The sequence below is a fragment of the Astatotilapia calliptera genome, chromosome 18 (genome assembly GCF_964374335.1).
Source record: "Astatotilapia calliptera chromosome 18, fAstCal68.1, whole genome shotgun sequence".
Lineage (NCBI taxonomy): Eukaryota > Metazoa > Chordata > Actinopteri > Cichliformes > Cichlidae > Astatotilapia > Astatotilapia calliptera.
In genome coordinates this window covers 23511709-23524733 of record NC_137439.1, presented here as the reverse complement: position 1 = coordinate 23524733, position 13025 = coordinate 23511709, and the positions used below count along the sequence as shown (strand labels likewise).

Sequence of the window (13025 nt, the reverse complement as noted above, 5' to 3'; positions counted from 1 at the left end):
AGAAATGTGTTCGAATTTTTGTGGAGGAATAAAACCCATTACATAGAAAGATCTCAGCTTGTGAAGGGATACAATAAAGGTGGTATCAAAACTCCAGAATTGGAATTTATGGTTGGCACCCTTAGAATTAAATGGTTAAAATCTTGTCTGTCACAGCCAGACTCTACTTAGCTCCACATCCCATGATTCTTGTTTAATAAAATAGTATACAGGATTAGACTTTATTTTGAAATGTGATTTTGCGGCAAATAAAATCCCCATAAAGATATCAAACTTTCCAAAACAGACGTTGCATTTTTGGGAAAATGAGATTTACCCACAACTTCTCCCCATAATTCAACCTTATGGAATAATAGGGTAATAACACTTAATCAAAAATCAATTTTCAAGAGTGACTGGTTTGAACAAAAATATTATATTCATAACAGATTTGTTGGATGATAACGGTGTCATTCTAAGTTACACAGACTTTTCAGAAAAATATTGTCTAAACTGTTCTCAAAGAGAATATAACAAATTTTGTGAACTGGTCCCACTGCCTCTGCTTCATTTGATTAAAATTTTTATGATATACAATAATTTCTCATCAGTGCTCCCAAATTTATTGCTAGGGCAATGTCAGCTGTTTGATAAAAATGCAATAAGAAATTTGTTAGTAGTTTCTTCAAAGACAAAATATTTCATAGTTACAACAGAATGGTTACATGGCATGGTTCTAATTTAGTTATTTCATATACACTGGATAAAGCATACTAAAAATTTATGAAATAGCCTATTCTACCTAAAGTTAAAGAAACACACTTTAAACAAAACTAATACTGTGGCAGAATTTCTAAAAAAAGAGATTTGGCTTTGAGGTGGATCAGTGTTCTTTTTGTACTGATGAAAATGAAACCCTAGAACATCTTTTTTTTTCCTATGCCCTATCACACAATGTATTTGGTGCAACTTAAAAAATTGGATTTCCCTAAATATTAATGATGTGCCACTGTTTGAATTACATCATAATTTTTTTTATATGGATCATCTAGCATTGGATGTCTCAGACATTATTAACATCATCATACTTGTTGAGTATTGCAGCATCGACAGCGATCAACTCGAAGGAAAATGACGACGGAGGCAAAAATGTCCTTAATATTTTTGGGAACTTTATTCCTCATCAACATGCGGCAAAACTTTTCTCATGGGTGCCATTTTCGTTGTGGTATACTTTTTTTTTTTCTTAGGGGCGTGATGACGCAGCATCCGTGCTCTTACAATGAAACAGTGCCTCCTTGTGGTGGCAACTAAAATACTGTCTCTGTTAAACCACAGTAACCATAATGCAGTTAAACACTGTACAACATGAGTACACACAATGAATATCTTAACAATACTTTTGAGTAAATATCATATCCATTGTGCTAAATGGAGGAACGCTAAGCCTTCTCTCCCTGGTTTTATTGATGATTTTAAGATATTTTTCTTTGCTAAAAAAAGACAAAAAGCACATATGCCAAAAAAATAACCAGGATAATGCACGTCCCGCTATTCTAAATTTTGACTTATGCTGAGGCTAATATATTGTTAAGTAATGCAGCTGTCTCACTAAGGTCCAGAATCGATTTGTTCCACGATTCGATTCAATTCAATTCGATTTGATTATGGGGAATTTTGACAGTCAGAAATATTATAATTCAGATCAGTACATTTACATATTTTTGTATTTAAAAAAAGGAAGCTGACACACGCAAGACTTTATCAAAGGTGTGAGCATCACAGCAGATGCCTTTGTGTCAAAGTAGCTGAAGATAAAACACATAAAAACATGAAGGTGGTTTTCCTGGCCTGGGATTTTATAAAAAATATTCTGCAGTACATCAAAAACGAAAGAAAACCATTAACATATGAACGTTACCTCTGACGTTACAGCGGTTTTATTAGAGACACGGCTAACGTTTTGCATTTTGCATAATTTTAAAAAGTTTAAATTTATTCAGTATTGAACGGCAGAAATTAGGTTTTCTTTTCGGAAGTATGTAAAATGAGAAAAAAAAACAGCGGCCGACTGCGCTGTAAACAACAGTAGACTTGTGCATAACAAGCAAGCGAATAATACAGAAAACAGATTTTTAGACGGGAAACTGTTCTTGAAGTACAGAGAGAGAGAAAGAGAGAGAGAGGGCTGTGCATGACGTGCGATTTTATCGTGGTGGAAGCAAAACAGTGAGGGAATTCATGACGATGTTTATGTGAAGCGCAGTTTGGATCTTCTTTTGCTGCTGGTTCAGTCAATATTGTTTGGAGAGAGATCAAACTAACAGCTTTAGAATCGGCGCAAAAACGGGGTGAAAACAAAGCGCGGACCTGCCGACAGATCAGAGTCAGCGAGCTGTCGGCTTTCAGCCCCGACCGTGTCCGTGCTGTCGGGTGAGAAAGGCGACATCTCACTGATTCTGATCCGCGGGTCCGCGCTGTGTGTTTACGTCTTTGTGCAGAAGCCGTGTACCTGCTCTCATTTACTGTCTTAGCTGTTTGGTGGTTGTTGAAATTTTGTGAGGTTTCACCAGAGATTCTGGGATTTCGGGTAAAATAAATTTATATTAAAAAATCGATTCAGGATTTTAATGAATCGATTTCACGTTATCCAAGCCAGAATCGATTTTAATCAATAAATCGATTATAAAAACCCACCCCTAACTAACAGGTTGCTGAGTAGACATCTGTGTGGTGGTTTGTTTGAAATCTAACACTTTTTCCTTCAGTTTCCTTGTCAAGAATTAACTTCCTGTTTAACTGAAATGCCTTGGTTTTTCAGTAGTGTGTGTGAGAGCGTTTCAGTAGTGTGTGTGAGAGCGTTTCAGTTGTGTGTGTGAGAGCGTTTCAGTTGTGTGTGTGAGAGCTAAAATTTCAGTTGTGTGTGTGAGAGCGTTTCAGTTGTGTGTGTGAGAACTAAAATTTCAGTAGTGTGTGTGAGAGCGTTTCAGTTGTGTGTGTGAGAGCGTTTCAGTTGTGTGTGTGAGAGCTAAAATTTCAGTTGTGTGTGTGAGAGCGTTTCAGTTGTGTGTGTGAGAACTAAAATTTCAGTTGTGTGTGTGAGAGCTAAAATTTCAGTAGTGTGTGAGAGAGCGTTTCAGTTGTGTGTGTGAGAGCGTTTCAGTAGTGTGTGTGAGAGCTAAAATTTCAGTAGTGTGTGTGAGAGCGTTTCAGTTGTGTGTGTGAGAGCGTTTCAGTTGTGTGTGTGAGAGCGTTTCAGTTGTTTGTGTGAGAGCGTTTCAGTTGTGTGTGTGAGAGCGTTTCAGTAGTGTGTGTGAGAGCGTTTCAGTAGTGTGTGTGAGAGCGTTTCAGTTGTGTGTGTGAGAGCTAAAATTTCAGTAGTGTGTGTGAGAGCGTTTCAGTAGTGTGTGTGAGAGCGTTTCAGTAGTGTGTGTGAGAGCTAAAATTTCAGTAGTGTGTGTGAGAGCGTTTCAGTAGTGTGTGTGAGAGCTAAAATTTCAGTAGTGTGTGTGAGAGCGTTTCAGTAGTGTGTGTGAGAGCGTTTCAGTAGTGTGTGTGAGAGCTAAAATTTCAGTAGTGTGTGTGAGAGCGTTTCAGTTGTGTGTGTGTGAGAGCGTTTCAGTAGTGTGTGTGAGAGCGTTTCAGTTGTGTGTGTGTGTGAGAGCGTTTCAGTTGTGTGTGTGTGTGAGAGCGTTTCAGTTGTGTGTGTGTGAGAGCGTTTCAGTAGTGTGTGTGAGAACGTTTCAGTTGTGTGTGTGTGTGAGAGCGTTTCAGTTGTGTGTGTGAGAGCGTTTCAGTTGTGTGTGTGTGTGAGAGCGTTTCAGTTGTGTGTGTGTGTGAGAGCGTTTCAGTAGTGTGTGTGAGAGCTAAAATTTCAGTAGTGTGTGTGAGAGCGTTTCAGTAGTGTGTGTGAGAGCGTTTCAGTTGTGTGTGTGAGAGCTAAAATTTCAGTTGTGTGTGTGAGAGCGTTTCAGTAGTGTGTGTGAGAGCGTTTCAGTTGTGTGTGTGTGAGAGCTAAAATTTCAGTTGTGTGTGTGAGAGCTAAAATTTCAGTAGTGTGTGTGAGAGCGTTTCAGTAGTGTGTGTGAGAGCGTTTCAGTTGTGTGTGTGAGAGCTAAAATTTCAGTTGTGTGTGTGAGAGCGTTTCAGTAGTGTGTGTGAGAGCGTTTCAGTTGTGTGTGTGTGAGAGCTAAAATTTCAGTTGTGTGTGTGAGAGCTAAAATTTCAGTAGTGTGTGTGAGAGCGTTTCAGTAGTGTGTGTGAGAGCGTTTCAGTAGTGTGTGAGAGCGTTTCAGTAATAATGTCCCTTACGGCACCTCATAGGTTTACGCTAAACTTAATGAAATTCCCTCAAGCTACTTTGAGATATTGTGACAACAGGACAGACAGACAACTGGAAAACTGTCCCCAGTGCAAAGGTACATATACACAGTTAAATGTATGATTTTATTTGAACTAAAACACAGACAAGGAGAATTATGCACAAAGAAGTGGCCTGTGGTTCTGCAAGCTGCACCACAATAAGCAGAAAATAAGTGTCAGTGTTTCTACCTTCCATATAAAGTCCATACACATATGCACCCTCCCTGGCCGGTTGGTTGAACTCTTCTTTAAACTTCTTGGTCACATCCACTGTCAGATTCACTTTATCAAGAGGCCACTCATTCTTACGTGCCAGAGACTGCATCACAGCTGGAGTGCAAGGACACGATGAAATAACTAAGAATTGGTTAGAAGTCAATGTATTAGTACAAATTTTCTATATGCTGTAAATGAATTTTACCAGTGAGAAAGGACTGTGGGTTGAACAGCCCAGACAGCCAGACAACACTGGGCAGAGACAGGTCCTGAGTCCAGCTGTCAAGTTCTTTGCAACGCTGCATCACGTCGTTATACCTGACATCAAATGAAAGGAAATAGACCGAGACAGCTGTTTGGATGATGTCAGTCATGTGGAAACTATATAGGGCACTGTAACTCAACTCTTCACTATATGAAATGTATAACAGTACAATACCTTGGCTTATTTGATTCCCTTGCACATTATGCAAAATTGCATCAGCTGAAATTAAATGCAGAGTCTTATATAAGATTTGGGAAATCCATCCCCTGGAGAAAGAAAAACACACCATATTGCCAGGCTGTAAGTTGAGGGGTAGGCAAGCTTGGTCCAGCTATCTGGGACGTTGTCAAAGAACAAGGCTGCCTGTAGCTTCTCCATCTCAGAGGACATGGCCAGTTCACCCTTTGAGAGAGCAACAGTATAACCGCACAGATCAGAATTTATGCATGTAGTAATTTAACATCAGTGAGACATTAACACGTGACCTCTAAAGCAGCAGTGTAAATACTGTCAGAAACTCAGCTGAACACATTTTTGCATAAAGAGCAAAAGCTTCTCTGATTTCTCCTGATGCAGGCTTCTTTTCATCCTTACATCATTTGTTTGACACACACTCTGCTGTGATGACAGTCTGTGCTGTGATGGCTTCTGTGTTTATATATTATCCAGACTAGTTTTCTACTTCTACTGTAAATACCCATTCAAACACACAAAGGTGTCAAGCATACCTTGAGTCCAAGGTCAAGCTCCTTCAGCGAGCGGCGTATCTCATAAATGAGTGTGTTCATGCGCTCACATTCCTGGAAGCACACCAGGATGTATGGCGATCGTTCAGCTGTCTTGGAAGTGATGTCGGTCATGTTGTACACCTCTGGCAGCTTTTCCAGAACTTCATCTAAAATTGATTTCACCTGGATGTGTGTAGAGCAAGTATATAGTCAGTCCAAGATGTTGGATTTACTGGTTTGCTCATTTCTATCTTGGTTCTCCTAGAATTAGAGAAGCGGGCTAACTGTGTTCCTACTGTGAATAATTTAAACATTAGAGGAGTGAATGTATCTGTTTCTGTACTTTTTATCTGTTTTATGACTTCACTGGTCACTGGTTTTGATCTATAATTGTCTTTTTATACCTTCCAAGAAAAAAAAAAACCTGTACATCTACTGTACCTTCTCTTCTAGTGTTTGTGAGGCTCCCTCTCCAATCACAACATCAGGGGACTGCAGCTCCAGCAGAGTGTGAAAAAGGTTATCTGATGTCACTGTCAGGAACTCAATTTCTGCATTGGGATGCAACCCATAGTGCACTGGGCTCTCATGGGGCAGCATCTCATCTATGAAATCATGGTAGCCCTGGAGATGCAGAGTAACATTTTCATTTAATGAGCTGTACAGTCAGAATTATTTAGTATGAAAACTGGCCTTTAATATTCATTTACATGACAATATTTTTTCAGGGTTTAAGGTACAATAGTGTAAAGTAAACTTTAATAAAAAACTACTGGATTTAATTTACCTGATAATCCAGGTTGGAGGGAATGACAAATCCCGGTGCCAATGCAAGCTTCCGGTCAAACTAGGAGACACAAAACAGAGAGAAGTATTGTTAGCTGTGGGACTCACATACTGTACAAAACATAAAATTATTCCAAACCCAGACGGCAAAATTCCCTCGGTCTGGTGCAACTGGTTGCCAGGAACTCATGCCAGTATTTTTTTTAGCTTTTATGGACAGTCTATAGTAAAAAAGTAGTCAATCTGCTCTAACTGGAGCTGATTTTCAACCCAAAATGGCCCAAGTCTGCACAAGAAGAGCAGTTACATTTGGCTACCATATAATGCCTGCGGAGAAGCCTGTTCTTTTTCTGCAGAACACAGCCAGGTTTGCTGGCACACTACGTCCATGTTTTCTTTTACTGTCACACACACAAACCTGATTGGGCTGCATGTATTCTTCCAGATAAGTTCTGCAGAGGCGTCTGTCCCAGTCATCAGTGATGTGTCCTCCATACATGATTTCCCCAAACAAATACCTCAGGTCCTCCCATGGCACCTGTGTCATCATAATTATAAAAATCACTGCCAAGGCAATCACAACCCTAATTCGCCTGTGGCACCGTCACTCGCAGCACCACTGACAACCTCATACATCAGTGTTTCGGTCATCCAGTTATACACCATGCTTCCTATCCACAACAACAACAAAACCCACCTGTGCATTAGCCTCCAGGTAATTGTAAAGGACATTAACTGATATAGTCAGATCTCCAGTGCTGAATGGATACTTTCTGTTCCAACCCTGGGGCCCAAACTTCCTCCTCTCCGCCACACAGGCGTGAAAGTAACAGAGAGAAAACAGGATGGTCTTAAACTCCTGCTCACGGCTGCACTGATCCAGGATGTCCTGGAGAGAGGGCAAAGCAATAAGTGAATTGATAAATAAATCAAAACAAATGCACAAAGAACACAAGGAAAGAAAAAAAAAATCACCTGGTCAAAGTTATCCAGAGCAGCATGTAGATTAGCATGCATGCCTGTAGGAGGTTCATTGGTGATCTTTATAGCATTTTCCAGAATTCCCTGAGTAAAAAAAATAAAAAAATAAAAATTTCATGTCACTATTAAAGTGTTCAACTGTAATTCAATGAATGCAATGCTGGTATAGGTTAAGACAGCTGGGAGAATAAATTCCTTATGTAGATGTTACATTAAAGTGTTAAAGTGAGACAAAGTGTGACTTTTCTTGCATGCTTGCTGAATCTTTACCTGTGGGATAATGTGTTCTTGGGCCGTAGATGCCGGCTCAGCGCTCATAAACACTCTGTAGTCCGGATGGCTGTCTTCACAGCAGCGCTCCAGGAGCTTCTCAAGCGCACCCAGCCAGCGAGCAACCAGATGGATGTTCTGCAGGGAAATGGAAACACATAATCAAAGCTCAATAACTGTAGCATACTCCACAGGCACTGTCATGCTGATTTCTTTTTCAGATTCTCCCCATTCTAACATAAGAAAATGTGTTTCTTTTAACTGGACCTGCAATATAACCCAGTGACCCTCCTTAGCGGCCTTTTCCATGGCGAGTTCAGCCACAGTTTCCTGTCCTTGACCCAGGGAGACATTGTGAAGCTTCCCAAGGTCAATAGTGAAACCCAGCTTCCTTCCTGGGAAAACAAAGGACTGATTTTTTATGTGCTAACCTTAACACTCTTTTAGGTTGTCACTGAATTGTAAAGAAATGGCTGGACACTTAAATTATTAATAAATCAACACATTACAGTGTGCGATCAGGCAGTTGTGTTTGGATGCATGCAGCTTTCTGAACAGTACCCAGCGATTCGACATCTTTAAGTGGGTCCACTCCTGGGGAGAGGATGAAGAAAATAGGGGAGGAAGGACCACTTTCTCTAAAGGACTTTGCAAATTCAGTCTTTCGTCCCTCTGTATACTTCACACCGAGCTTCTCTTCAACAAAGTTCCTAGAGTCGGGTTATATTGACATAAACGAATGAACAAACACTGCTTTTAATAGTCCTTATATGGAAATACACTTAAAAAATAGAAAAGACAAAAACACAGTTAAACAAGCAGGAAAACAAATCCTCATCACCTTAGAGCATAGGTCATTCGGTCAGGCCTCAGGGCTCTCATCATGATCAGTTTCTGCAGCGAGCTTTTTCCCTTCCACTCCTGAGGAAACTTCTCCTTCTCAGGACACTCTGACTCCACCAGCTTCTTCCAGCGCTTGGGTGAACCTTCAATATCCCGATCCAGACCACGAAACTCATCAGTGAAACTCATAACCTGGACCGATACAAGAGAGAGAGCAGTTTTTGATTTGCATTGCAATTCAAATGCCAACAAAAATAAATGCTGCGTGTATGTGCCTGTGAACCTTGATGGCGCTCCAGGCCGAGTTGGAAAGAAAGTCAAGGGGGCTGATGTAGCTGTGGTCAATGTTAAAACGCAGCAAGAAGTCCAACTCTCTCACAACTATCTCCTTACTCATCAGGAGCAACTGAAATAGGGAGAACACAGTCAGGGACAAACACAGTCTTTGTCTAACCCTTCCACAAACACACACACACCTGGAAGGCCAGCTGTGCCGTAAAGGTGAGCTTGTCTCTCTCAAATAGTCCCCTGCTGATGTAGTTGAAGGTGGAGTATGTAACACAGTCTATGAGAGTGTTTACTCTGCTGTTTACGTCGTCACAGGCTTCTGCCAGCTCCACTGCTTTGTGGAAAACAACGTTAAAGGCCTGAGAACAAAAGGACAAATCAATTCGTAGGATGTATTTGTTTGCTGCATAATTTCACATAAATTTGGATATTTTACATCTTATGTTAAATTCAGTTGTTGGTTCCTAGGTTGTGGTCAGGTCCTATATTTGCTTCTGGTTACCTTGAGGCTGAACTGGTACATGGGGTTGATCTTGTTAAGATCATTCATGATAAAGTAGAGCAGAGAAGCTCTGACAGCAACAGGGCGATAGTGCTCTCTGGCCTCGTTTATCTTTACTTCGTTAACTTTTGCTTCCAGAACCTGCGAATGAGAGATGACAGAAAAAAGAAAAAATATGAAAGGGAGTAAAAAGTAGGTTAACCATTCATTTTACTGCAACAACGCAGACATGTAACCTGATACCTTCATCTCAATCTCAGCAGCAGTGTGCTTTGTCGTCTCAAGCTTCTCCACCAGCACATTGTCACCAAGGAAGTTACTCTCTGCAGCAGACAGCCGGGTTAGCAGCTCGTCCTCCAGAAGCTTCAGCTCAATCTTAAACATGTTCTGCTGCTTTGTCAGTTCACTCTGTAGGAAGACGATGCAAATATATAAAAAGAAGCATAAATGGAACCAGAATGATGAAAACCAAAACCTGCAACAGAGATGAAATAATGCCAGCTGGCCTCATTAAACGATGAACTCCAACATGCACTGGGACAGCTAAATACCAAACAGCAAATCGAGTTCAGGTAACCCGGGTCTTGTACACAAGAGAGGAAGGCATTAAGTGGAAGATTGCATGCTGCCCCCTTGTGAAGCAAAAGGCAGTGGTTGGCGAGAGGAAGGCCTTAACGTTTCTTAAACTCCTAGACTGCCGGACCCGGACAGGCAGTACAAAAAGGACAGACTCATCAACAGAGAACTCCATCAACTGTTCCACTCTACCTTAAGCTGCTCAAGGTCTGGCCTCTCTTGATTCACCACCTGGGCCAGGAGCTGGTCCTCCAATCCATCTCTGGTCACTGTGAAATTAATGAGGGTGGTCTGGGCTTGAATCTCAGGCTTATAGTGAGGACTAGCCAGCTTAGTGTGGAGAATCAGTCTGAAGGCTGGGTGGAAGAAACACTCTTTGTCTCCAACCTTTATACAACTGTAGCAGCGTAGTAGCAAGGAAGAAGAAGAGAGTAGAGCATGATAAAATGAATGAACCCAGTGTCATATGAATGATCTTCGATACATGGAAAAGTGGCATTGATGAGCAAGTTGTGGATAAGTGATAAGATCCTTACTTCCTTATACCCCACCCCTACCCCTTTCCCTCCTTTCTACCTTACCCACTTTTCCCCATACCTCCTTAGACCCCCCCACCCACCCTTCCAATTATCCTCTCTCTTTACCCACTCTCTACCATCCCACCCCCACCAGCCTCCTAACCATTTTCTCCTTCTGAATTTACCCACCACTTCTTCCTTCTGATCCATAACCCTTATACCACCTTGTCTGCTTTCAACGTGTAAACATGTATTGAAAGGTTCACAAAACCCTACAGACAGGACTGAACATAGATCAATATATTTCTGATGAAACACATCAGCTCTGTTCATGTGTTCATTTTTTAATAAATATGTGAAAATTGATTGAATTCTCCTGGAGTCTTACAGTTTCTTTTCTAGGTCACGTTTAATCTATAACAACATCTTTTTTTGTACTTTACTGGCAGATTTTGTTTTTACGGGGTTTTTCTGTGTCCTTATCTGCTACTATCTGCCCTGATGGCTAGGTGAGTACTTAACCAAGTAATGCAGTAATTCTTCAAGGAAAAAGCTTTCCCTTAAATTGGGCTTCATTCACTAATATCTGTGTGGAAATGTTGTTACCCTGAACCCAAAATAACTGCATCTACAAATTTAGTCCAGTTCTTAAAGCATCTGCAGAAAGGAGAAAAACTCGATCACAGCAATTCTGTGTGTTACCTGCCCTTCTTGATTGTGTGTCGACCCAGAAGTGGGTCAATAACGGGGTCAATGGTCTCCTCGAGGTTCTCGATGAGGACAGTGTCCCCTGCCACTACAGCCTGTTCAATAACATCTACATATCTGGAACAACATTTAAGATTAATTTATAAAAACTGTAGAAATTGTAGCACTGTTATTATTTCTGAATTGCTACTAAACAAATTTACACATCCTCGAGGCCTCAAGCAAGCATCAACAAAGGAAACGCTCACCCTCTCTGCCCCAGACTGACAACCTTGAGGCTGTTACCATAGCGACTCTTAATCCATTTGATGCCCTGCAGCTGAGGGTCGATAAGGAGAGGCCAGCGCTCACCTGCAACAATAAACTCCTTATTTATACACAGAGATGTGCTAAGAAGAAAACCTAGTACCGTAGCGTTTGTAATGTTTGTTATAAAAAGCCAGTTACACTAAGTGAAAAACTCCACTCACAGTTAGTAAGTATGGTGGCATTCTGGGTAGACATTTTGTCTCCTGGTAAGCCTTCATTGTTCCACTGGGCAACCATTGCATCATCAGTCAACATCAACACTGGATCTAAGCCCTCCGTCATGGGAATGGACATCTGATAGAAACAGTGGTGTGTGTTCATAGAGAAATAAGACACAATCTGTTGTGGAACGGCAAAGATACTGGAGGGAATAACTGCATTTGCAGAAGAAAACTAAAAGAAATATCTCAGTGTTTTAAGATTTTAAACCTTCTGGCTGTGTAGGAACGGCATCCAGAGGTTGTCCAGCAGCTCTTTCCTGTACTTCTTTGAGAAGGATCCGGCATAAGAGATGAAGGCTGCGGTTAGAAGGACGTCCCCACAAAGTGTTTCCTCCTGCTCATGGTACTGAGCCACTGAGTGAGCCCAGCGCACGTTCTCACTCTGAAAAACACACACAGACACAGCTGCTCTGTGTAACACTCAGACAGCTTTTTAAAATGGTCTTGAGCAATAGTAACCCAAGATTTCTGAAGGTCTTTCATATTTTTTCTTTGGATATTGGCTGCTTTTGAATCCTTAGGTTTATTGTTACTATCAGCCTACAAAAACACATAATTTGTTTTTATCTCTTCAGTTAAATCTACCAAAAATGCAAAGATAACACAGTTTGACAGGAATAAAATAGTATTAGAGCTATTAGCCCCAAAAACTGGCAGCAGCATGGTGTGTAGTGTGTCCCTAAAAAAATTGAGGGAAACCTGGCAAGTGGAGGGCAAAAGAAGTGGCAGGCATTAAAAAACAATCTAAAGCACATGAACAGTATCTGAACAGTGTCCTCAAGAAATAAGAAAAAATTTAACAAAGACACAAAACACAGAAACAATGACACAGGATCCGAGAGATGCATCTAGCCCTTAAATGAACTGTTCCTTGAAGCATATTCAGAAATAGTCTCAGTGGAGGGGTCGCTGAGACTAAGAGGTTCCCCTTATTAAAGAGGGGAAACTGGGGGAAAAGACTGAAAAGACATTTGTATGACAAATACACAAGAACTGGACTGAAAATCAGTGACAACAGGTCTGATGGAGTCATGAATACAAATGTCACATTTGTGGTTCAAATGATTACTTAATTCCTCAGCGTGACAAGAATCCTCAATGCACTTCATATGCAGTAAAAGCATAAATGGATAGAAAAACACACAATTAACACTATCAGAGCCTGGACATCAACATTATTGAAGCAGTGTGGGATCATCTGGACACAACAGAACAATAGTCAGCCAACATCCAAAGAAGAGCTTTCAATGTCCTTCAAGCTGCCTGGAGAGCTTTTCCTGAAGACTACTGGAGCTTCTTGAGAGAGTTTAGGCTGTGTTGCACAATAAAGGTAGTCATAGCAGGCAAAGTCTGTTTTTGCCTATACTGTATTTCCATGTAGGTCAGAACATTTTTAAGTAAATCACTGAATCCATTTCCCTTTTTCCCCAGCAGAATATAAAGAAATGAGAGGTGGGTTAAGTCTTTTGCACA

At 40.9% G+C, this 13025-nt stretch overlaps 1 protein-coding gene across 1 annotated transcript in view; it reads right to left on the bottom strand.

Annotated features, from left to right (window-relative positions):
* Positions 1-13025, bottom strand: part of dnah9l (dynein, axonemal, heavy polypeptide 9 like) — a 43662-nt gene that overhangs the window by 2426 nt on the left and 28211 nt on the right. Inside the window, exons 65-86 of the mRNA XM_080293297.1 lie at positions 11761-11934; positions 11493-11625; positions 11271-11373; positions 11017-11139; positions 9989-10193; positions 9464-9628; positions 9221-9361; positions 8907-9077; positions 8714-8836; positions 8429-8622; positions 8149-8297; positions 7855-7982; positions 7588-7725; positions 7312-7401; positions 7034-7225; positions 6755-6874; positions 6338-6397; positions 5992-6174; positions 5551-5733; positions 5109-5224; positions 4763-4875; positions 4531-4671 (exon numbers count right to left, since the gene is read on the bottom strand). Of these exons, the coding sequence (XP_080149423.1) occupies positions 4531-4671; positions 4763-4875; positions 5109-5224; positions 5551-5733; positions 5992-6174; positions 6338-6397; positions 6755-6874; positions 7034-7225; positions 7312-7401; positions 7588-7725; positions 7855-7982; positions 8149-8297; positions 8429-8622; positions 8714-8836; positions 8907-9077; positions 9221-9361; positions 9464-9628; positions 9989-10193; positions 11017-11139; positions 11271-11373; positions 11493-11625; positions 11761-11934 (3145 nt within the window). The remainder of the gene's footprint in view (positions 1-4530; positions 4672-4762; positions 4876-5108; positions 5225-5550; positions 5734-5991; positions 6175-6337; positions 6398-6754; positions 6875-7033; positions 7226-7311; positions 7402-7587; positions 7726-7854; positions 7983-8148; positions 8298-8428; positions 8623-8713; positions 8837-8906; positions 9078-9220; positions 9362-9463; positions 9629-9988; positions 10194-11016; positions 11140-11270; positions 11374-11492; positions 11626-11760; positions 11935-13025) is intronic.